General features: G+C 39.9%; 1 protein-coding gene across 1 annotated transcript; it reads left to right on the top strand.

Moving 5' to 3' along the window:
- Positions 1–1,721: 1,721 nt before the first annotated feature.
- LOC121190670 (oligophrenin-1-like) lies at positions 1,722–22,839 on the top strand. The gene is made up of 24 exons (XM_041051593.1): positions 1,722–2,365; positions 3,620–3,715; positions 4,159–4,220; positions 5,063–5,134; positions 6,778–6,879; positions 6,977–7,087; positions 7,306–7,410; positions 7,513–7,642; positions 7,760–7,860; positions 8,029–8,120; positions 9,358–9,436; positions 12,298–12,331; positions 12,531–12,593; positions 13,281–13,355; positions 14,534–14,618; positions 15,115–15,173; positions 16,022–16,127; positions 16,275–16,434; positions 16,621–16,768; positions 17,690–17,998; positions 18,919–19,066; positions 20,041–20,091; positions 20,997–21,045; positions 21,183–22,839. Exons 1-24 carry the CDS (start codon positions 2,212–2,214, stop codon positions 21,186–21,188), a joined length of 2,397 nt encoding a protein of 798 aa, XP_040907527.1. The 5' UTR covers positions 1,722–2,211; the 3' UTR covers positions 21,189–22,839.
- The last annotated feature ends 1,030 nt before the right edge of the window (positions 22,840–23,869 follow it).

Here is a 23,869-nt window from a genome sequence, read left to right as displayed (position 1 = left end):
GGGTTCTCTTTTTCTTTTCCTTAATCCTGTACACATACAAAGCTTTTTCTAATAAAATGTTCAAGTAACTGCACACTTGTAACTGGTGGATTCAAATAAGGCCCTTAAAACTGAGTGTGTTTGTGTGTTTGCAGGCAAATTGTTGTCCCCTGTCTCAAGTCAGTCTGAAGGATGACATCTGGAGGTCATTAGTAGTTACTGCAGCATGTCAGTGATGGCAGAAGTGAAAGATGAGCAGTGAATTCAGTCAGTCCTTCAAGGTGAGAGTGAAATTACACCAGCAGCAATTTGTTTAGTGATCCAACTCCACATCCCTCGAGTCCAACATCTCAAAACCGGGAAACAGGTCTGCAGGTAGATCAAGATTATAGTCAAAATACATATCATTATTTCGTCAGACAATAATCAAAATGTACAGAAGTCACTTTTCATACAAAAATATTTGGTATTTGTTAGTGTGACTCCCTACTATGGGTCTTACTGTCCTTAAATATTATCTTTCCCATCTGTACTAGTTTCATTCTTGCAGGATTCTTGTATTTGCATGCCTTGAAGGGACTCTTCATTGCTTGTGTACACAAAGTCTGATGAAGCATCAGACTTTGTGTAAAGTCAGCTCATACTATGGTTCTCAAACCTGAATGCAGGGAACACACCCAGTCACATTATAGGTGTGTCACATGCTCACTGTGGAATGATATGTTCAGGTGTCCACACAGAATGTGTCCATGCAGGTATGTGTGTATCATGAGCTGCTTTGAATTTAGCTTTGAATTCAGCTTTGGATTTTCCTCTAAGATGTGCAGCACTTCACTTGCTCAAGGACATCTCAGTGGTGGTGGTGTGGTGGTGATTCCTAAATTAATCCAGTCTTCTGGTCATAAATTAACTTGTATAATCTGTAGACCAGTTGTTCCCAGTCTTGTGATTCCCTTCATGGAAAAACTCCCCACACATTAACAAAGAAAATATAAAGATGCTTTAAAGACGCAAACAGAGTAAATTTATTTCATGTGTAAACAGTGAAAAGGGGCCTAAAAGTTTTGGCCATCATCAGCACGATTTACAGACCTTGTAATTCTACAGGAACAGACAAACAAACAAATAAACAAACAAATAAACCTTTTATTCTTATGGCACAAAAGTTGAAGTTGCCTGCATGACCAAATTTGAATGACATTTTATTTCTATGAGTGGGACAGCTGATTTTGGCCACAGGCACCTGACACTATGTTGCATTCAAGAGAACAAACCCCAAAGACCACAGTGGTTACACCCTTCTTCCGTAATTGGTCAAGTTTTAGTTGTTAAACCAAAAAGAATTGTTCCCCCTGTGTTTTATTCGATTGCTTTGTAAAGGCCTCGGAGGTAATTCACAAGAAAAACCTTAAAAAAAAACTTAAAATAACTGTATGTATTGTATGTATGTAATGTACGTATGTATATATATATGTATATATATATACACACTCACACACACACACACACACACACACACACACACATATAAATACATATACTCTGAGCGCTCACAAATTTCCGACAGCACCTGAAAGCTGTTGCCAACACAATTCCTCCAACTGTGCCGCAGCCCCTTTAAGAACCTCCTGGGTGTGAAAAGGGGGAAGTTTTGTGTGAGGCCGTAGCCAGTTGGTTACGTTCGATTCAGCTTTACGTTACGCTCTTTGCTAGGAGCTGTAACTTGAAAACGAGTAAAATATCTATCTTAGAAAAAAATATCTGTATTTTCCAGCTCGTATTCAGCGGTTTACTAAGGTTCTGCTAACTTTACAAACCAACATTTGTTTTAAAACCGAGGTGAAGGACAGAAGGAGGCTTAGTGAAAGTGGGAAATATTTCGGAATGGGACGCGTCCAGAGGGATTTTAGCCGCTCTTCTAATCACGACACCGCAACAAGGAAAAAGTGAAAAAGAGAAGCAGGATCCGGTCAAATTAGAGTTTAAACGGCGCGTCGGACGAGGAAAAGCGGAAAGTGAGACCAAACCGCGGCTCTTCGCTGTTCGCTTCACTTCATCTTTGACCAGCGGCCGCCGCAGGCTCCCACGGACACCATGGTTCCTGCTCCTCTGAACAGATGAGCGTGTGGAGTCGCCTCAAACTGAGCAGCGATGACCAGACGAGCGTAGGCTGCGTGGCTCACTGAAACAAACCTCAGTGCTTCTATTGTCTGAAACCCGCTCGCCCTGAACATGGGGCATCCTCCACTGGAGTTTAGCGACTGCTATCTGGACAGTCCGGAGTTCAGAGAGACTCTCAAGTGTTATGAACTGGAGCTGGAGAGGACGAGCAAATTTCTCAAAGAGCTGATAAAAGATGGCAACAGTGTTATCACTGCAATCAAGGGTGAGAGTGCTTTCACCTCACGTGCTTTGTTTTGACATGTGTAACGGCTTGTTTAGCACGTTGAACGTAAATACTGTGGTGTGATGAGGGTTGAGCATCATTGGGGCCTTTCTTTTTTTATTTTTTAAGGGCCTACAGGATCAATGTGGGTGGGTGGGAGGGAGAGGCTCATTCAGGGAGGTGCTAGTGCTCCCCTGGGATAAGACCAAACAGCCTGCTTTGAAAAGGCCATGGATCTGATGCAGATGTGCAAGATGAGTGTTTGTTTCCCAGCAGCACAACTGCTGTTTTCCTTTTGCCTTCCCACCTTTTCCCTTTCTGTGTGATGTCCTCTGCCATCTGTCTGCTACTGGCTGTAGTGTGGGACCCGTCCCACTCATAGTATGGACCCGAGCCAGTGACAGCACACAGCACTGTAGATGTGTATATTTGGGTCAGTGTGTGCACCCATGAGGGGGGAGGTGGGGGCGGGGGACACTGTTTGTTTTGTTTGATACTGTCCATTCTGCTGTCCAGACCACCAGCGACAAGCTTTTCACCTCGGAAACAGAAACTTTCATTGTAGGTAATGCAGTGGTGCTGCAGACTGGTGAAGCTTTTACAGTACATTCAGTCCAGATAATAGCCAGAGGTCACATGTGCTTATTGTTGGGATAAACTGCACTAAGAGATTTTCATGAAAGTCACATTTTCATCTCAGTCCATGATGATCAGGACCCAAAAGTAAAACAAAGAAATGTAACAGAAAACACAGTTTGTTGAGGGGTGTGTGTGTGTGTGTGTGTGTGTGTGTGTGTGTGTGGGCATGAAATGATTTGAAAGATTGGAAACTGTTTGATTACTGAGAAAAGGATTTAAGGAGAGATTTAAAATATGAGACTAGATTTTCAAGTGACGTTCCTCTGGCAAAATGCTCTACAGTATTCATCTGACAGAGTCGGTTTTGTTTTGGTAATAAAAGCCAGACGTAGCAGGGATAATGTATTGCATCGGCCATGCACTGGCTGCTGCTGTGCTGCTGAATCCTGCCAAAGATGTCGTTCGTGCTCCAGACTTTCCTACCAGAGATACAGAGGGGAAAAAATGTACAGTAATAATACAAATCCTGGGCCGCACTTCACTTCATGAGAGCTGAGCTGGATGTAGAGAGCCATAAAGATTTGTTTATTGCCGTTGAATGTCGTGGTGACTGAGGCCTTTGGAGCTTCATCCAGATGATTTCTAAAGACTAAATCTCTATTTTTTTTCTAATAGGTTACTCTGTGGCAGTGCAGAAGTTTTCTCAGACTCTCAGCATGTTCCAGTTCGACTTCATCGGTGACTCCCTGACTGATGATGAGATTAACATTGGTAAGATGCTAAACATACACTTTTTATTTACTTACTATTAAAATTACAATGATGAACTGGCTTTTAGAGAACTTAGAGAACATTTCATGCCTTATTTCAGCTGTTTTTTTTTTGGTTTGCTATTACTTTATGGAAAATGAATCTCAGAGCAGAACGGTGAACATTTTTCAGAATTAGCTGTTACAAACAGACTTTTCCAACTTGAGCTCTGTGGAGAGAGGAACATTTTTGGCAGCTAAGTGTTAATTCCTCGCAATCAGGAAACAAAATGGTTTGGAAAAATGAAACTTCTCCCTTAGAGCTTCATGATAAATGTGTATTTAAAAAACTAAGTTGTTTCCCAATGGAGTGATGAAAGTGGTTTCCTGCATCAGACACTTAAGATAAGAATTTGTGAAGCCTTTATTCTGGGTCCTCATCATCTGTGTTGTTTTGACTCTTAGCTGAGTCGTTCCAGGAGTTTGCCGGTCTCCTGCAGGAAGTGGAACATGACAGGATGATGCTGGTAGGTTATCAACATCCTCCACGCTGACTCTGCATTTGAACCCTCGCTAGATATCCGAAAACCACAATGACATCTCCTGCCCTACAGATTCGACCACTGGGAAGGAACTTTTTGACACATTATTTTAAGGATCAACACAACACAATAACATTCTGTTGGTTACAATGAGAAAGCCACACATTTCTTTGATAGATATTCCATTTGTCCGTGTTAATTGAAATGTGTTCTTACCTAGATACTGTGTGTGTGTAACTTTGTAGACTAAGAGGAACTTAATTATTTTACTATCAGTTCCTTTATTGGTTTTCGTGTTCCCTTTTGTTAATAGTTCAAATTTGCTTTCGTGTTTTCAAAGTGTTTTTTTATCACTTCTGCTGCAGTTGTTTTACACACTTTGTTACACTGAATAATTCATTCTCTAGAGTACTAGTTTTGTAATTGTGATGTATTGATATTGTGCACAAGTTTTTCCTAAATCTTTCCGGTTTCTGTCAGGCGACATGAACTCAAGCTGCAATCTAATTTTTGTTTGATCCTGTTGCCTTGCACTTTAGCAATCAAAGGTGTCACATTTGGAGCGGGACTTCCTGTTTGACTGGGTTTTCTGGATACAGATCTAATTTTAAAACTGGAGGTCATCTGCTAAATTGTTCTTGCGGGAGTGGTTATGAAAAAGTACATTTTCACGCTCCAGTACAAGATGCTTATTTCCAAATTCTTTTCAGTGTATTTGAGTGCCACCTGTAACACAAACAGGCTGTGTTTTACACATGCCAGGTAAAGTTTTGGTGTGAGTGTGTTTGTGAATTTTGAATTGCACTCCTTCATGTTCACCTGTCCAGGTCCAGAACGCCTCCGATCTTCTCATCAAGCCGCTGGAGAAGTTCAGAAAAGAGCAGATAGGAGTAACAAAAGTGAGTGTTTTCACCGATTCCACTGCTCTATTGTAATGAAATGGAAATGTGGCTCATTAACATCAGTGTGAAAAGTCGCCACTTCTTGAGTTAGCGTCGGAGGTGCTGTTCCACTCTGGTGGCTTCATAGTTTGATCAGGGTTAAGCTGTTATATAACATGCATCGTCTTCTTGAGCTGCTCGCACAGACCTAACAGGATGTTATCAGCTACTTCCCCAAATCTATTTATGAATATGTGTGTGAAACATTCACCTGTTTAAGAACCATATGATGGCAGCTTCTTCCTCTTTCACAGAGAATTTAATGTGTTGAGTCCAGCTGCTTTGTAGCTCACAGCTACACACAGTTTTTTTTTCTTTTTAGATCATCAGAAAACTGTGTAATGTCACCTTCAGAGCTTTTTCCCCTCAGTGTATTAATTAAACAGCTGCTTTCCAGCTAATTCTCGCAGCTGCGTTGATAATTATTTTATCCGTAAATGGAACTGAAGTAGACGTGAATTATGCAGGTCCTAGGTGGCTTGGAGGAAAATAAATCCATATTAAAACTTAAAATCTTAAAAAGAATTTCTCTTAAAACTGTGCAAAACTCATGTAAAAATGTCTTTTTGATTGTTCGGGTAACAAAACACTGTTAATCAGAAGTTGTCCGTTTTTTTTACTCCCAGTCTCTTCTGTCTCTTCTGTCTTCTGTCACCCCACAGCTCTGTCACATAAGATACCTGTTCATTAGCACCACCCACCACGTTTCCAATGTGTTAATCTGAAATTATTTTAAACTGCTTGATATTGAACTATTTTTAGGCTGCTTTGGCCAAGTTTGCATTTGTCAAGCTTTTGACCTCAAGCTTTTGCCACAAGTGGCAAAAGCTAAAGGTTTGAAACATTTATCTATTACTTTAAGATGTTTCACTATTTTTCTACACTTTTAGCTACTTATTTAAACCATTTATCGTACGTTATAACTGCTTTGCATGTTTACGGAATATTTCTTATCCAACTGTTTAGAGTCCTCTGCTCAATTTCATGTTGATGTCTTATAGCTTACTGAAAAAGTGGATGGATATTGTCTAAAACAAATTGTAGATTGTTTTTTTTTTTTTTTTTTCCAAATCAATTGAGCTACTCTATAATTTCTCTAAATACCCTGTCACCCACAGTAGTACAGCATGGGGTGCGAATACCTGTGGTTGGGATAAACCCGCTGGGCTGATATACCAGCTGATAGTGCAGATACAGTTGTACACATTATGCATACAACTGTATACTGTGCAACTTTATGCACATGTGTCACATAAAGTTCAGAGATATTTTTAGGCTGTCTTGTACACCACACTATTTTTAAGATCTACCCAGGAGATTTGCATGCATATATGTCAATGTATATGTTGGTCAATAAGTGTCTTTACATAGTTTGTCCTCTTGAGAGCTCTGAAAAGTTTATTTTTTAACATCCTTGTCAAAAATGTATGTTTTTAAGTTTCACATTTTCTGTATTATCAGACATTTTACTTTTCTCCAATATTGTAATTTAAGTGTTGATATGAGTGTTGATGTTGTATGTTATTCAATCTGTGATATGTTAAAAAATGTTCTTGTTTTAATCATATGTTGTTCTCCCAATCAACACATTTGTCCTGCAGGAAAAGAAAAAGAAGTTTGAGAAAGAGAGTGAAAAATATTACTCCCAGTTAGACAAACACCTGAATCTTTCTGCCAAGAAGAAAGAGAGCCAACTTCAGGAGGTTGGGTGAAGTACAGCCAATATTTTACATTCATTGTGTAGGTAAATGCAAAAAGCCACCAGGGAAATTTGAAATTTCCTTTGTTTTTTCACTACAGGCTGATGAACTCCTGGACAAAGAGCGGGTGAACTTCTATGAATCCTCGGTGGAGTACGTGTACCAGATACATCAGGTGCAGGACAGGAAGAAGTTTGATGTGGTGGAGCCTGTGAGTACTGCCTGTGGTCTCCCACTCTTCCTCTTTGCTGCTACACACACACACACACACACACACACACACACACACGTAACAAGAGATCAAGGAAAAAACTATTAGCCAGACAAAACTAAATCCCAGTAGCCATCCATCCATTCTTTATGACAATGGTCCCTGTGCTCTGAGAGTTCGTGATAGCAGTCTTAAGTACATTTGCTTTGGTTGGACAGGTGCTGGCGTTTCTTCACAGCATTTTGACACTCAACAACCTGACAGTGGAGATGACTCAGGACTTCATGCCTTATAAGCAGGAGCTGCAGCTCAGCTTGCAGAACGTAAGTGGTGTGACCCGCAACAAAAGATGCCATTAGTGAGATTTAATATCCTTTAATTTGACGTCTGTAAGCTTCTTAAGGGCTGTCTGGTTTTGCCTGCAGACCAGAAACCACTATGAGAGCACCCGCGAGGAGATGGAGGAGCTGATGAAAAGAATGAAAAACCCATCCCAGGTCTGCAAAATGCACAATTTTGTGCCAATGGAGGGTTATCTGTACTGTCAGGAGAAGTGTGAGTGCACTGCATGCTTTACATACAATCTAGTTGCTTGCATAGGCTCTGGCTCGAATTCCCTCTGACATGTCCTGTGTTGTTTTTTTTTTTTTTTTTTTTTTTTTCTTCCAACAGGGGCTTTGGGTGTATCATGGGTCAAATATTATTGCAAGTATCACAAGGAGGGGAGACAGCTGGTCATGGTGCCATGTGAACAGAAACCCACAACTAAACAGGTAAAACGTGTTATTATTAGTACAGAACCACAGAGAAACATCTGTAATACTCTGACATCCACAGTATCTTTAGCCAGTTTATATCCTCAGATGCTGGCTCTTCTATCGTCATCGTCATCTCCATCTTGCATCAGCGACCACTTTCCAACTTTCTCTCTTTCCCCGCAGGGCCCTACGCAGCTGACACTGAAATCCTGCGTCCGCCGGAAGACAGAGTCCATAGACAAGCGCTTCTGCTTCGACGTGGAAACTAACGAGAGGTTAGCGCAAACAAATCTGAGAAACTGTGAGATGAGGCAATGCGAAAGCCCTGTGGGATAAACAGGTTCAGGCAGCGAGGTGAACAGGTGGTTCACAAGGACAGAGTGTGAGGGCTAAATGGACTGTAGCCCAAACAATCCCTAAGCAACGGGCGCATGCTGGAAACAGATGGCAAACTCAGTGATTTCAGGGGAAGGAACACAACAAGCTCATATTTATATAAGCAGGCCATTCAGTACTAAATGCATTTTAATAGACACTTTCTGTTGTAATCAGGTTTCTTGTATCCGTGGAGATACTTAGTGTGTCAAAAGGGTGTTTTAAAGGTTTAAAAGCTGCTTGAATTATGCATTAAGTGCTTGAGAGTGTCTGAATGTTGAGCAACTAATTTGTGCAAGTGTGTGAACTGAACAACAACACATTGACTAGACAGCTGTGTGATAAACTCAAGGTGGCAGCGCTGTCTAGTGCAGAAGACAGGGTTGTTGGTTCAGGATGTTTTAAGGTAAGCGTCCGCCCACCTGAACGTCTCTGAAATGCTCCCTGTGCTAGTACCTCACCCTGACCTTTGACCTTAGGTGCAGTGATTGAGTAGTAATTTCTCTTACTTACATATCCCTCATGTTATCTGTGGTCTTTTGTTTGCTAAAATTGTTTTCATCCCAGTTTGCACCCATTAACACATCCTCCATGTGAAAAACCTGTGGCTCCTGTAGATATCAGGGTTATATATTTTCCTATCGATTCCGACAGAAAGTTATTTAAAATGAGTTTTAGAAGGTTTCTTCATAGCGTGTTGATCATTTCAGTTGGCAGAACGAGCTTTAAACTCGTAGCACAGTTGTTTTAGTTAACAATTAATTCAGTGGCCTACAAGCTGTAAAATTTGGCACTAGATTTTGTTGCTTCTCCAGCAGACAGATTGCGACAATGGATTTTCATCATCTCTTCATGCTTGTCTTATTTATCTCCCGTGTCTTGCTTCCATCATCAGCACCAAGAAGTTAGTCAGTTACTTCAGAGACACTGAGCCCTTCTTCCTGTGGTGTTCTTGTTATTTTGTCCACCCTGATTTCCTTGAAAACTGTGTGTGTGATTCATGACATTCACACGCTTACAAAAAAACAAAAAGCTAAATGTTCCCAGTGGTTGGAAACTGTAGCAGCACATCATATGAATGAATAATTTAATTGCAACCTTTTCCTCTTTAATGACACATTGTTACTGTTTCCATAGAAACACACCCGTCACTTTCCAGGCTCTTTCGGAGGGGGACAGGAAGTTGTGGATGGAGGCCATGGACGGGAAAGAGCCGGTGAGTTTATTTCTCATCTCATTTAGGATTGCTGTGAAAATGGCTTTGCTGTTACAATACACATAAAACTCCAAAACACCGGTTTACATTTCTGGTCTGCGCGTCTTAGTCTATCCAAACCTGTTTTTTTTTTGTTTGTTTTTTTTTTCTTCCTGTAAAATCTCCCTGCATTTAGCAGACAGTTGAATCAGTAATCACAATATCTTTTTCTGGAAGAGGTTACAGTTGTTCTTGTCAAGATTCATGTCATTTGCAGCTTCCTAATTGGGTTGCATCTAATTAAATGTGTTTTATCTTCACAAAATGAATCAGTTGAACCTTTTTTATATTTGTTTGTTTTAAGAAAACAGCATAATTTATCATATCTGTCACGTAAGGCAAGTCACAGCTCACATGCTGAAATCTGTCGAGCACCGCAGGATGTAGGCACGGGTGAGCTCATTAGGACTTCTCTATTACAGATGTGTGAGGGATGGTAAGGAAGCTTGTCAGACGCATTAATCCATCAGTGTGTGGCTAAATGGTGGCAACTGGTTAACCTTATTACCCTCTCACAGCACGGCTGAATTCACAGGGTTTGTTTTTTTTTTTTCTTGCCAGCTCTTAAAATCATGTTTAGGCGTTAATAGAAACTGTCAACTTGCTGATCTTCCAAACTTTGCTGCTCCCATGATCTGTCTCTGCATTGAGCAAGTTTGAGGCAATGATGTACCAGAGTGCCTTAGTAACAGAATTTACAACCTTGTGAATTCCTCTTTTGGCTGTATCTGTAAACACGTGTGTGCTTTCAGTTGTTTTTCTCAGGCGGCTTAATGGTGGATGTGGTGTGAATCGTGGACAAAACACATAAACCGTCTCTGTCAGAGGATGTGAAAATAACAGAAGGCACACTTTTCAGTGCCCTCTTCCTGTGCAACTTCCTCAATGACTTCTGTATATTATGAAAATTTCACAATAGCTTTTCCACCCGCTTCACCTAAATATTCCCCGAGATCTAATGTGTCTACAGTGTCTCTGAGCCTTCAGCGTGTATAAGGATAAACTCTGTGTGGTGTTATAATAATAATACTTCTTTCACACCAACTTTGTCGACTCATCTCTGTCATTGCTTCCTTATGGACACAGATTACTCTTTATTTATGCTATACATAATATCTGCCACCTTTGGGTCTCTCTGAACATACTGCATGTTTTCAAACTTCCTTATACTCTGCTATCTTACTGTAAGTCTCTAGAGGACAGATCCTTGCTCTGAAAGTATGATGATTCTCATGTATGAGGGATGATCGATAAGTTGGTGGCCTGAGCTAGAAGGAATCAGTTTTAGAAAACCTAGCACATTTATTTGTCAACACTGTCCCCTCCTACATTCGCACGTTTAGTCCGGTATTCGTACTAAACGTGGAAGTGCAAGTCTTGGACCACAGCAGCGATGATATCATCATCACAGTCAGAATGGCGACCACTGAGCTCCTCCTCAGATGAGCTTCAGAGGATTTGCTGCAGGCAGCGGCACTTTGGGCTCAGCCTTTTTTTTTTTTTTTAAATTGACAAAACAACTTGTCAGTTAATCAATAAAATTATCTGCAGCTTATTTGAAAATAAAGAAAGCTATTACTTGCTGCCCTGGTTGACCCACTTTGGCCATAATTCCAGGGGTTTTGTGCCCATACAAACATCCCCAGAAGCTTTGGAAGCAAAACCATCCCAAAAACCGAGCAGCCAGTTGATCCATTACAGTTCATAAGCCTGTTTTGGCAAATCTCTCACATATCCAGACCAAGAAGTGGTTGACATGCATGAGCCCATGTGCCAAAACGACACATGTAATTCTACACTTTCAGATCACTTCACTTTCCACTAAAATGTTTTGAAACTGGCGTTAAAGTGCAGGACAAAGATCAAAATGCTTGCATGTGCCTCTTCAGACTCTCCTAAGCAATAGGACATTTTGGCAATTTTCTTTTTAGCCACTGAAATGAAAACATTCCAAAATTGGATAAAAACTCAGTTTTTGTCAGCAGTTCCTCTCTCTCACTCAAAAGGCAGCTTCATTATCTTTGCATTCAGATTTGTGGGTCCTGACTCATAACACACGTGTTTCTGTATTTTAGAATAACGGAACTCAGTACCATGTGAATATCCCTAAAGAGAACACGTGTTACTTCCCTTAGCGTCTGTTAAAGTCTAAATAATTTCCTCCCAAAACAAAGCTGAGAGTAAACTCCTGCATACGGACATGACAGGTGATTTAGTAGTAGTTGTTCTCTGCTCAGTTCTAAATCAGTAATGGGATGCAACAGTGATACTTCACACTTCTACTGCCTGTGACGACAAACACTCCCCCGCTGAAGCGTCCTTGGACCAGTGTCTGCTGTCTGCAGCTGCTCTGTAGCTGGTCCTGACCTCTGACCTTCATTAGTGGGGGAGGCCACAAGGCTATTTTGGGGGAGAAGTCAGATAAACCTATGATATAAAATCTACCACATCTGACAGTCACTGACTGGTCTCTGAGCGAGTTAGATGCTCTGGGTGTGTTACTGGTGACTATGAATGTAGTCATGTACTGGTTGTTTTTGATGCAGAAATCTTTCCTGTTTTCCAGCCTAACCCGACACATCCTGCCATCCTTTTTTCTTTGTATTTTAGATTTACTCCCCAGGTAAACTTTAAGTGGAAAATGGTGCTAAAATTTCCCTCATGCATCCTGGAAGCCTTTACTGTGTCCTGGAAGTTGGTTTTCAGTGGAGCAGTTTTGTGCTCTTGTACCATCATCAGGTTTTTTTTTTAATCAGGCTGTGGTAGATTTTTCCACATGCTTTGCAGTCTTCACTTTCCTTTTGCATTTTTTCTCATTTCAGATCTATCATTCTCCAATTCACAAGCAAGCTGAAAGTAAGTCAGAATTATTCTCAACATCTGAAGATGTTGACATTGATATTATACACAGACACAATAGTGTCTGAATTTACTTGTTATATCACTAAAAGCATCTTTATACATGATTTAACAATGAGAAGTATTGTCTTAATATTATCGTTTGTTGTTAAATCTGCACATTTTTTGTATGCGTTTTTTTTTTTCGATTCCACAGTGGAGCTCAATGAAATTGGATTCAAGTTTGTGAGAAAGTGCATCAACTATGTTGAAACAAAAGGTAAAGTGTCCTATTAGAGGTTTATCCCAGCTGCCTGCACTTCAGTTAGTTTGCCTACATGCCCTTAAGGGGGCGTAGTTGAGTCATAGGTTAGTCATTTTCATGCCACTCCTGCAGGCTGCTCTCAAGGCAAAAAAAAAAGTCTTTCATCACAATTGTAGTAGACTGAAATAATAATCTATTTCAGATTGTGCAGACATTTAATCATCACATCTTTATCCCTTATTTATACTGTGAACGCCCATTAGAGGTTTGTCTGTCTTATCTATCTGTCTATTTTTTTTTTTTTAAGAATGATTTTTGACTATTATTTCTCCTCTCTGTGCAGGCTCTTATCGCATGCTAAAAACTATAAAAATAAAATATCTCAACCCTACGTTTAAGCCAAATGTAAGCTTATAATTGTACAGTCACAATATGTTTCTGCACTAGTGTGATTCATCTTACAAGAATGGAATTAAGGACTCAGGCCACGAGCATGTAATTTGACTCATGATCCAAGCATGGAGCATGGTTCACTCTCAAACTAAATGGTTAAGTGAAGCGTTCATAATCAGGAAAGAACATCTGTATCTTAATTCAGGCTCATGCCGACTCTTAAAAGAAGCATGTGGTACATTTCCACTGCTCTGTGTTTGTCCAGATTACACTCCCCTTCTTCTTACCTCCTCCCTCTTCTCTTTCCAGGATTGACACAAGAAGGAGTGTACCGAACAGTTGGCAGCAACATCCAAGTGCAGAAGCTTTTAAATGCTTTCTTTGGTAAGGAAATAAGCCTGTGAACATGTGCTCCATCGGTCCTCAGCTGGGCTCATCTACCTGGCTCCACAGCATAACAGGTTCTGCAGCTTTTGAGAAGTTTGGATGTGAGCCTGACGGTGAAATATCAGCGGCTTGCTCACTCACAGCGCTCCTGCTCTGGAGGGATCAGCTGTAAAGTGATCGTAAAGAATATTTTTGTAATGAGAATGCATGAGATGACTGTGCTGGATGTGAAAGCGGTCATTTGTGGTGACGAACCTACAAAGGATCAACACCCGACTCTGCTCTTCCATTAAGCTTTACAGCACCTTGTAACTCATTGCTTTGATTTACTGGTCCACAGCTTTAATGTTGTGGTTCACTCCCATAGCATCATTTTTGACTGCAGGCAGCTGTTTTTAGAGAAAGAGCTCTGAAATTCCACCATATACCACTCGCTCAACTGCAGCCAGAGTTAGCGATTAGCTGGTGAACATACTGGAGCATTTAGCCGAGCCAGATATTTCCCTGAGGAGTCAATGGAGACCAAAAACAAAGCTAAAAAAAAAAAAAAGAGGGTGAATATTGGCCTTCCATTCATTCCTTGTAGACAAACACCAAATGAATCCTAATGCTGCTCTACATCTGCTGGATGTGTCAGTAGGCAACAGTTTTGCCAAATTAACTAAAAAGGTGGAAACATGTCAGTGTATTTTTAATCTGAATTCACAGCAGACATTTTGGCTTTTCATAGTAGTAAAAGCACAAGTTGTAATAATTACATTAATGGCAGCTCTGTCCTCTTGACCATGCTGGTCAAGTTGTGACCAGCATGAACAATACCAGGACCCTGATACTGAAGCAGCTAAATGGAATTCAGTCATCATTCATCTGATATTTTTTTATTTTTTTATTTTTTTTTTATTTTAAACCATGACATCTCAAAATATCCTCTGTGGAAAAAGATCTATATATAAATATTACATTTTTTTCTAACAATTATATTAATAACTTCCTGGTCCAATGTTGCATATCTGTTAGCATTTTTTAATTAGAGCCGCCACATGTTAGAGCTTGCCAGCTTCTTTGATCAGTCAACGGTGCTGATCTCAAGTGGTTTTCAGTGTTCTTCATGTGGGATTTGATATAAACGGCACTTAATGTTTTCTGCTTGTGTGTTCTGATTTGCTCCTTCATAGACCCCACAAATCCGGGAGACGTGGACCTTCACAGCAACGACTGGGACGTTAAAACCATCACAAGTGCATTGAAGTTTTACCTAAGGTGTGTGTGTGTGTGTGTGTGTGTATGTGTGTGTGAATAGATGTATGTGAGTAGGAGGCACATAATTAATTTCTTGTAAATGCGCTGTAACATTTGGATGTTGCAGCTGCTCTTTTTTGAAATTGTCAGTTATCAAAGCTCTGTTCTTTACTCTATCTTGAAGATACATTTGATTTGAATTCCAGCATAATATGATCATAATTAAACAATAATCAAATAAATTTCAGTGGGATCCAAATCCTGACTCACTTGAAAATTTTACAGGATTCATCATCATACAGAGCTTTAATATCCCAAGGATTTCTTTCTTTTCCAAGGAAATATCCAGGTTTGCTGCTATTACAATAACAAATGCAGCCCTGACAGAGGTTGCACTCTCTAAGTGCTTTCTAGTGTGATTGTGTAACAAATGAGTGCACATTTGTGTTTTATGTGGTGAGTTATATTACACTGCTGTTTTGCACTGGTGTTTACGAGACTGTTTCTGTATCTGCAGGAGTTTGTCTGAGCCTCTGATGACCTACGGTCTACACAGGGACCTCATGTGTGCTGCAAGTAAGACATGTTTTGGAAATTATCTAAGACTGGGGTATGATTGTGTCATTATGTCTGCCTCCTCTTGGGTCTAGATTCTCCATTGAAATATTTTACTTAGATTGACATAATCGAATTCAATCTGATATTCCTCGAAATGCAAAGGTGTGGCGCTGCATCCCCTTGAAAAAATGTTTTGATGTTTTAGGCATTAGGAAGGTTAGAACTTGATACGCACTTTTGCTTCAAACATGTCCTCACCTGTTACAATACAATACTGGAAAACAACTTCTCTGTTGCTCAGTGTGAATTTTAGATGATCTCCTCAGATAGTACAGGGCAGTACTGATGAACTTGTCATGCATCTTAGTTTTCCATCAGTAAGCATTGCCTTGAAAAGACTTTGATACAAGGTATGAAAGAGGCATTCTTACATCAGTACTGTGCAGACTGCAGGTTCAGCAGGTCCTCAGGCAGAACTGTATCACTCTGGGACACGAAAGGAAATTTAAGCCCCCTGTTTGCTTTCCTCTGTCACACGGCATCATTGTAAAACAGAGAAGACAATGAGTTTAATAGCATCAGCCTCATTCTGTCAGGATGTTACAGGTGGTCCTTTAGACAGACTGGTGGTTTCAGTTTCCTGGAAATGCCATTCAGTAACTAAACGGGGCCTGAGTTTTTTATGGAGACTTTCTTTTATTAGTCAGATGCCATCGCAGCGGGCGGCTGTGCCCGACTCCATATCGTTTTTAAAATGATCACATATGACTAAATCCTTTCTTGACATACTTCTCTTTGTCTGTACATATGTCATTATTTGAAATTCTTCCATTAGGCAGCTTTGTGTTTTGTTCTCTGTATCACAGAGTCAGATAATCTGGACTTTCGACTCAGTGAAATTCACTCACTTACCTACAAACTACCAGAGAAGAATCGGGAGATGCTGGAGATGCTCATTAAACACTTGGTCAAGTAGGTGCCAGTGGGCTTTGTTGTGATTTATTGTTTTTGCTGCTTACAAACGACCTACTGCTCTCTTTCTGAAATGAGCTGAATTAAAGTGTCACCGCCTGCAGCTTAATTGCATTTTATGAAACCCAGCTTTGTATTTGTCGATAGCGTGTGCAGTCACAGTGATGAAAACTTCATGACTCCTTCGAACATGGCCGTCATCTTCGGACCCACACTGATGAGAGCAAAGGAGGAGACTGTGGCGGCCATGTTGGACATCAAGTTCCAAAACATTGTTGTAGAGATTCTGATTGAGGAGTACAAAAAGGTACATTTTCCGAGCGAGAGCATTTTGTCTCACTTAAATGAAAAGTTTGACATTTTAGGGGAAAAAAGTCTTTTTCATGCTTGTTCTTTTCTATATTTATATCATTTCATTTGGGCTGTATGTAGCTGAAATACTAGCTACTGAACCAAAGTGTTACTGTAACTTTTCTTTTTTTTGTGATTACAGATCTTCAGTTGTTTGCCAGAGGACAGCACCGCCCCACCTGTCCCTCCTCCGCGGATCACCCCGAGAAAGCGGCAGCCCATCACAATCTCCAAGCGGCCACCTCGTGTTTATCAAGCGCTTAGTCACGACCATTTCCAGAACACAGAGAGTAATTATTAGCCTCTCTTGGGCCTGATTGTCGTCATCATCCTCATTATTATCCCATCCTATCTGTGCCGAACGTACCATAGGTTATTTTTCAACATGGTTCTTTCGAAAGGTTTGGAAAGATTTGTACCACAACACACCTGCAGGGTCATTTCTTTACACTCTTTTAAGTATAGAAAAATGTGGTTTACTGTAGGGTGTCTGTCCATAAAATACTCCAAACAGTTATTACATATTCCTAAACATGGGATTATGGGATTACTGTCAAATCAAAGTCTAATCATTTTCTTCTTTACTCTTTGTTGCCTTATCCTTAATTGTTGATAGGAAATTCCTTTTGTTCTTTTTTTTATTTCAATCACAAATAAAACTTATCTACTCTGCATTTTTTCATTTCACATTAGTCTTTCATTTAAATGCCTCAGGCTAAATCATGTAATTTTCTGTCTCTTTGAACCCCTCGTTAAGTGGGTGTGACTCCATCCTCTCATACACTGTGGCAGAGAAATTTTTGGCACCTGCAGCTTGTCCTCCCTGTGTTGTGTGATATTTAACTGTTCTTAACTTACTACTCGCTATAGCAAAATAACTGGCCTTGTATGATTAATTCAAAGCTGTGTGTGTGTGTGTGTGTGTCTGTGTCTGTGTGTGTGTGTGTGTGTGTGTGTGTGTATGTGTTGAATCCATTAACCAATAATTTCTGTGTCATTGTGCTGTCCCTCTAGTTGTATGACATTGTATTGTTATATGTGACCTTTGGTACATTATATTTTGGATTTTTTCATCTTGCACATGAAAAGTTACTGTTACTCAGACAGGAAGAGCACATCACATTCTCTCTCAGTCTTCAGCTTTAGCTAGTCAGTCCACTCCGAGTTGTCACAACCTTGCGTTAATCGTTGCGGTTGTTTCTTTGTGACAGATGGCCAGGACGACAGCTCCTCCGCGGACCTGGGCGTTCCAGTGAGCCCTGTTCCCCTGCAGCGGACAAAACCTATAAGCTGTGCTCCGCAGGTTCCAAAGGAACCTCCTCCGAGGCAAGTTCTGATGCCCAGACCAGCTAACCGTCAGGACAGACATTCAGACTTTGATGCTGGGAAGATAGACGATTCGAGGCACAAGCCAGATTCCTCTTCAGCGGCAAATGGGGAATCTGGAGTCTATGTGAGCCGAGTACCGTCCTTCCAGAGCAGAAGACCACAACCAAAGGGCGCATCAGCCAGCAGAGAAGGTATGAGGAACCCTCTGGGTGTGTGTCTCCGTAGGTGTGTGTGTGTGTGGCTGAAAATTTCTTAACTCATACTTGTTTATCTGCAAATAAGTTTGCTCATATTGAGAGGTTTTTTTTTTTTTTTTTTTTTTTTTTTTAAAGCTTTACAAGATAAAAAAGGGAAAAAAGAATATAGTGTCAAATGAAAAGCAAATTTGTATGTGCTGGTCTATACATCACAAATTTGCAACATAATCTGCTCACTCTCCCTTTATCAGTACATCAAAATCATTCCATCGTTTTCCATTGATTTGTATTTGGTTATTGCTGTTTGTTGTTGCAGTGATGGTTAAATAAAGATTTGATATTAGCTTCATTTCATTTCGTTTCACCTAAACAGTGTTACTAAAGAAGCTGTTCGTACCACCAGACATGAGTGTATCCTGAACATTAACAATGGATGATGAAGCAGTCGCTGTTAAGCTCTTGGTTGCTGATACAGATTCTGTGCTGATTTCTAGCTTTGAATTCCCAGGCAGTATTTAAGTGTTGTACACTGTAGCTGTCCAAATTGTCATTGTATCATTGATTTTCACTTACTGTAATTGAATGTGATTGTCGAGCATTTTCAGCTCACTGTTTTGTGTTGCCCTCCCTGCTCTCATGAACCTCGTTTCCAGCAGCAGCAAAAGCTGATTTCAGCAAAAAAGGCTGTGATAAACCCACTCAACACAACCTGCCCAGCACCACACTGCAGGCAGGGAAAGTTTAGGGACTAGCTGTTGAACATAGTAGTGAGGTTTAAATTCATAAAATTCCTGTACACCTCTTAACTTAATATTGTCATAACCTCAGAAGTTGAATTTACTGAATATTCCCTAATTCCTGCACATTCCTGCTGAACTGTTACATGAAGCTTCAGTATTGTTTTTGTTTTTCAGGAGATTCTGATGGTCTGACCAGAACGAGGTCCACAGAGAAACATGCCATTTGCAGACCCCCAGTCAGGCCTCCTGAGCCCCCCTCCAGATACCCCACTCCACAAAAGCCCCAGACTACAGCCAGCAGCGAGGGCACGCCCACATCCTAGTAAGTGCTGTGCAGGGAAACAAAAGTCTGTAGCCCCCCCTGCCTTTTTTTTTTTTTTTTTTTTTTGGAGATACTTGTAGGTATGCTAATGCAGAAGGGATCAAGAGGTCCAATAAGTGCTCCACTGTTGGATCTGCTGTTTGAATTAAAAACAACAGAGCTCACAGTTTAAACAACCTTGAACTGATGCAAATTCCAGGACCTCAGAATCAGCAGGGACATGACAAGACTCAGGGTTAGGGCTCATGAAATTACTGTTGGGTACGAGGTGGAACTGAATAAATATGGGAGCCCAGAGCAGCTGAGGTGACATTTATTTATAGATTCTGTTACCTCATTAAATGCTTCTAGCTAATATTTTTATTCTAATAATGGATCACGCGACTGCTTGCATGTGAACACGCAGATAATTATCACCTGACTCTTCAGCTCCAATCATCTCTACTGAGCGAAAACACAGCTCCAGACAAATACTGATTTTACTTCGTAACTGCTGGATATGTAATATAGGCGACTGTTTGCTAACAGGTTTGTGTCATACTGAGAAGGTGATAATATGTCAACATTGTGTTAACAGCTTGTTCTCACGCACCCACTTGGTCAAAAACATCAGGGCACAGGTTTATGTTGTTTATTTGTACGAATTAATTTCTGCTTGAGATTAGACCTACTGGCAGACATTTGGACTCGTCCGAACAGGAATATAGGTGTGACAAATAATTATCGATGGTACAATTCCATCAAGTATCTCAGTCAGCTGGTCAAGTGAGACGGCATGGACATTCTTAGGAAACAGGATCATCTACTGTACATTGGAGCTACACCTTTTGCTTTTCGTGTTCTAACATGTCAAAATGTCTGCTATGAAGACGGTCTGTAAAATGGCTGCACTTGGCTTCCCTAGCTAAGTATCGCACAAATGTCATATGTTTTCCCCACAATTCCAAAATGTCTGTTTTCTTCTTTTTCTGCAGTGTTGCCTCCAAAACAAAGTTTTTCGAGAATGCCTCCAGGCAAGTTGGCAGGTATGTAAAAGCCATTTTCTTTGTCTTCGCTCCAGTTTGTCCTTCTCTTATGGTTTCGGAAACCAGATATGTGTGTATACTGGCCGTACAGTAGACAAAAATCAATAAAACCACAACAGAGCTTGCAAATGATTAGAAAGGTATTATTAGTAACAGTTGTAAACAAAGGCATTTTTAATTTAAGTCAATAAACGAATAAATGTTATCATAAAGACTTGACTGCTGGACATTATATGCCTCTGTGAGATGGAAACAAACACATCTGCTCTTTTATGATTTGCTTGCATGATCCAAGCTCAGGTCCTCGCCGCCCTCCCCGAGCAGGCAGTGAGGAAGGCATACAAATCAGGAATGTCTGAGTGGGAAGAGTTTGTGGGAGTTTTATCAAAGAAAATTTCTCTCTTTCTTCACTATAATCTCTTCTGTCAGCGTTACGTACAGTTCACATTAATGTGTCCAAATGGGGGAGGGTGTGACATATAAAGCTCTTGTTTAGCCTCTGGGCAGAAGAAGCACAGCTTTTTTTTAAGCCTGCACAATATGAATGTACAATATAAATAGAACAATAGAAAATACAGTGACATGTTAGTTACATGTTAAATCATTACAGGTCGGTGTGAAACTTAGCAGACCAGCCAAAAGCTAACTTAGAATAACGTTGTTGTTGTTTTTTTTTTTTTTAAATATATATATTTACATCATAGCTCTACAATTCACCAGGCATTTGATGCTCAATCTGACATTCCTGAAAACTGAAGTGGTTCAGTCTGATACAGGTTGTGACCAAGATTTTATTAGACCCATCTGACTCAGGTTAAGGGAGAAGAAGGGGGGGTTGTTTTGGTGGTTAGGCTGAAACGGTGCTGTAAACCATAGATGGATGTTTTTTTTCTCTTCTAATTTAGCTCACCTGCGTCTACGTTACCATCAACAGTGACAAATGTAAAAAAAGAGGTGAGAGTAACTATAATTTTGCATTTATTCAGAATTTTCCAAAGTATACTGGTGTAATAAACTGGAAAAAAATGAGTTTTGTATTGAAAGGTTATTTTCCATACTTGAGATAGATTGTCTTTGTTTTGTTTCCTCAGAATTGAAGTTGAGGAGGTTTAGACCACATCATGTGACCTCTACATGTGCTGTTTGGAGCACACTAAGCTGGAGGGAGTCACCACTGAGATGATTTTGACCTGAACTGATAGAGTGAGGAAAAGACTTAGTAGGAACTGAATTTAATGATAAGAAATCGTGTCACAAGGCAACACAGAAGCAAAGTGAAATCTGAACGATCTTGTAAAGTAACTGACTCAGAGTTTGATTATTCCAAAGTTGGGATGAAGTAAAAGTTTTATTTTTCCACACCAATCAACACTTTTGTCAAATAATATTGCAATAATTTTACATTGTTAAAACAGGTTGAATGGCTCTTGGCCAATTTTGTATGTGGGAGCCGGTGTAACTGGTGATAACTTATCCTCATTCTTAACACGTCTGCATTCTTAACACCTTTCAGCAGTGTGACATAGATGTCCCAAAGAAGACTAATAATAAAAACTGACTTAATTGTTGTTCATTTGAAAAGACACATTGGTCTACATATTAACCTCTAGATTTTGTGCCATGTAAAGCAAATCGAGACAAAAGCTACTGTTTAAGATTCTATTTCAGTATTTAAACAAAGCAACGTGAAAAAAAAAAGAGAAAATTTTAATTTCTTTCAAGGACTATAAATTCAAGCTAAGCTACATGTCACAGTGGGGTCACTTTGTGAAAGCTATTTTAGTTAGTAAAATAGAATATTTTAATATTAGTTATCTCAGTTGAGATACAAGTCACTTTTTAGAAGGCATTAAAAAGTATTTGCTCAGTCTGTATTACAGTCAGTGTAGTTTGATTTTACACTGATTGTAATGCTATAAAGTGTTAGTCGAATGGAATTTTAAAAAACAGATTACATTCCTTCACTTCTTACCTCTTGTAGGTAGGTCAGGTTGTACAGGAGAGTCCTTGAAGTTTACCTAAATTTGTTGCACCTCAAATGAACTGTTGGGATTAAAAAGCAGGTCGAGTCTGATTGTTACAATATGTGAAAATAACACTCCAGTGTTTTATTCTTTATTCTTTTTATTTCATTGTTGTTAAAATGATAATTATGTTGGTTTTAGACTTTTTTCTTTTGATAACCCAACCTGAAAATTTTCTGGTTGTTGTCTGGCTTTGAAAAAAGGTAAATAAACACAAAGCGTTCTTAACTTGACTCATGAATATTTTCAAAAATGAGCTGTGTATTATCATTCAGTTCTGTGTCACAGCGTGGTGCTTTAGTCTTATCTTTCCTCAGTGCGTCACTGTGCTGATCATCGACATCAGTCTCATGACTTCTGTTTCACATTTGCACAAAATTAACGTTGTTTTAGTGTAAGTGTTCTCTCTCAGTTAACGGTTTCTTTAAAGAATGAATCATTCCTGGTGTTAACAGGTCTGCATTATACCTTGGTGTCACACCCATTAATGCCATCAAAGTGTAAAGATGCTAAAAATCGGGGTTTTGTGAGCTTATATATGTGTTAAGCAACAATTCGAGCTTTTATATTTTGTACGTAGTTCAAGAGGAGTGTGCAGGGTTGCAACATGTAAGACATTTAAGCAGCGTGCATAATTTTTAAAAAGCAACCCCCCCCCCCCAAAAAAAAAGAAACCCCATCTGATTTGGTTCCATTAAACAGCAGCAGTCTCTGACAATTTGCACTGTGGAACTGTAAATGGCTTGTTGTTAATTTTTTCACAAGTTTTGTTTTGTAGATATTAAGTGTTGTGATGTGCAGACCTGAATGCAACACAAGCCTTATGATGCAGAAATAAAGAGTCATTTTCTAGATTGATGTGCGCAGACATATTTGTTTGTATTTGTTAAAAACATGCAACTAGAAGAACATACATAGGGGAAATGTGACGAGGGCCTGACACTCAACCCTGTGGAATCAATATTCTGCTCTGACTGAAGAGTTAACAACTATATGTCAGCTGAAAAGTTTGTTTGGAAAGATTTTAAAATGTCTCTGTTTTATATTGTTTTTTTTTAATTTTGCCATGACATTTTATAAGATTACAAAAAAAAAAACCCCAAAACGACTAAGTCATGCCGGTGGGTCTGTGAGGTCGGCCTTTAGACAAAAACGCACACTACTCACAGTCACGTTGATGAAGTCGCTGATATTATGTTTACCTTGTTCCCCATCTTAGCTTAGCATGTTAGCAGGCACACTTCCTAACAAGCACAAACTACAAAGTGCAGATGAGAATGTTATTAGTTTTGCGAGTATTCAGTCACAGTGTTGGACACATTGAAATTTTGACCTAATGTTGGTTCCTGGAACTTTCTTTTGAAGGAACATTGTTATTTGAAAATTTAATTCACTGTATGTGTAAGGCCTTTATTGAGTTCTTCTTTTGGCTCCATTGATAAGCACTTTAAATCAAGTCACACCACATTCCAGCCTCTGCTGCTAGCCCGAGCTCGCTCCTCACCTCTGCCTCTTTTCATTCCACTGACTTGTACCTCGACTACTGTACCAACATCAGCAGAGGTGGATGGTTGGTCTACATCAGGGACCAGTGGAATTTCCCTTGCCCCTTTCTTGCGAATTCATAATGACCTTGAGCTTCAGTAAATTAATATGCGGCCAAGTGCAGGACTCTCAAACAGGGGAGCGGACACACAAGAACAAAAGAGTGTGTGTTCTCGTTGAAGCGAGCATGCTGTTTACTGGACGTCTAA

Source organism: Toxotes jaculatrix, chromosome 12, assembly GCF_017976425.1.
Source record: "Toxotes jaculatrix isolate fToxJac2 chromosome 12, fToxJac2.pri, whole genome shotgun sequence".
In the NCBI taxonomy this organism is placed as follows: Eukaryota; Metazoa; Chordata; class Actinopteri; family Toxotidae; genus Toxotes; species Toxotes jaculatrix.
Note: the sequence above shows the minus strand (reverse complement) of the source record. Positions and strands in the feature narration are given on the sequence as shown.

Coding starts and splice junctions, on each gene's coding strand:
- LOC121190670 (XM_041051593.1), top strand. CDS start 2,212: ATGGGGCATCCTCCACTGGAGTTTAGCGACTGCTATCTGGACAGTCCG. Junction 12,332..12,530: donor AATTCACAAGCAAGCTGAAA/GTAAGTCAGAAT, acceptor TCGATTCCACAG/TGGAGCTCAATGAAATTGGA. Junction 12,594..13,280: donor CAACTATGTTGAAACAAAAG/GTAAAGTGTCCT, acceptor TTCTCTTTCCAG/GATTGACACAAGAAGGAGTG.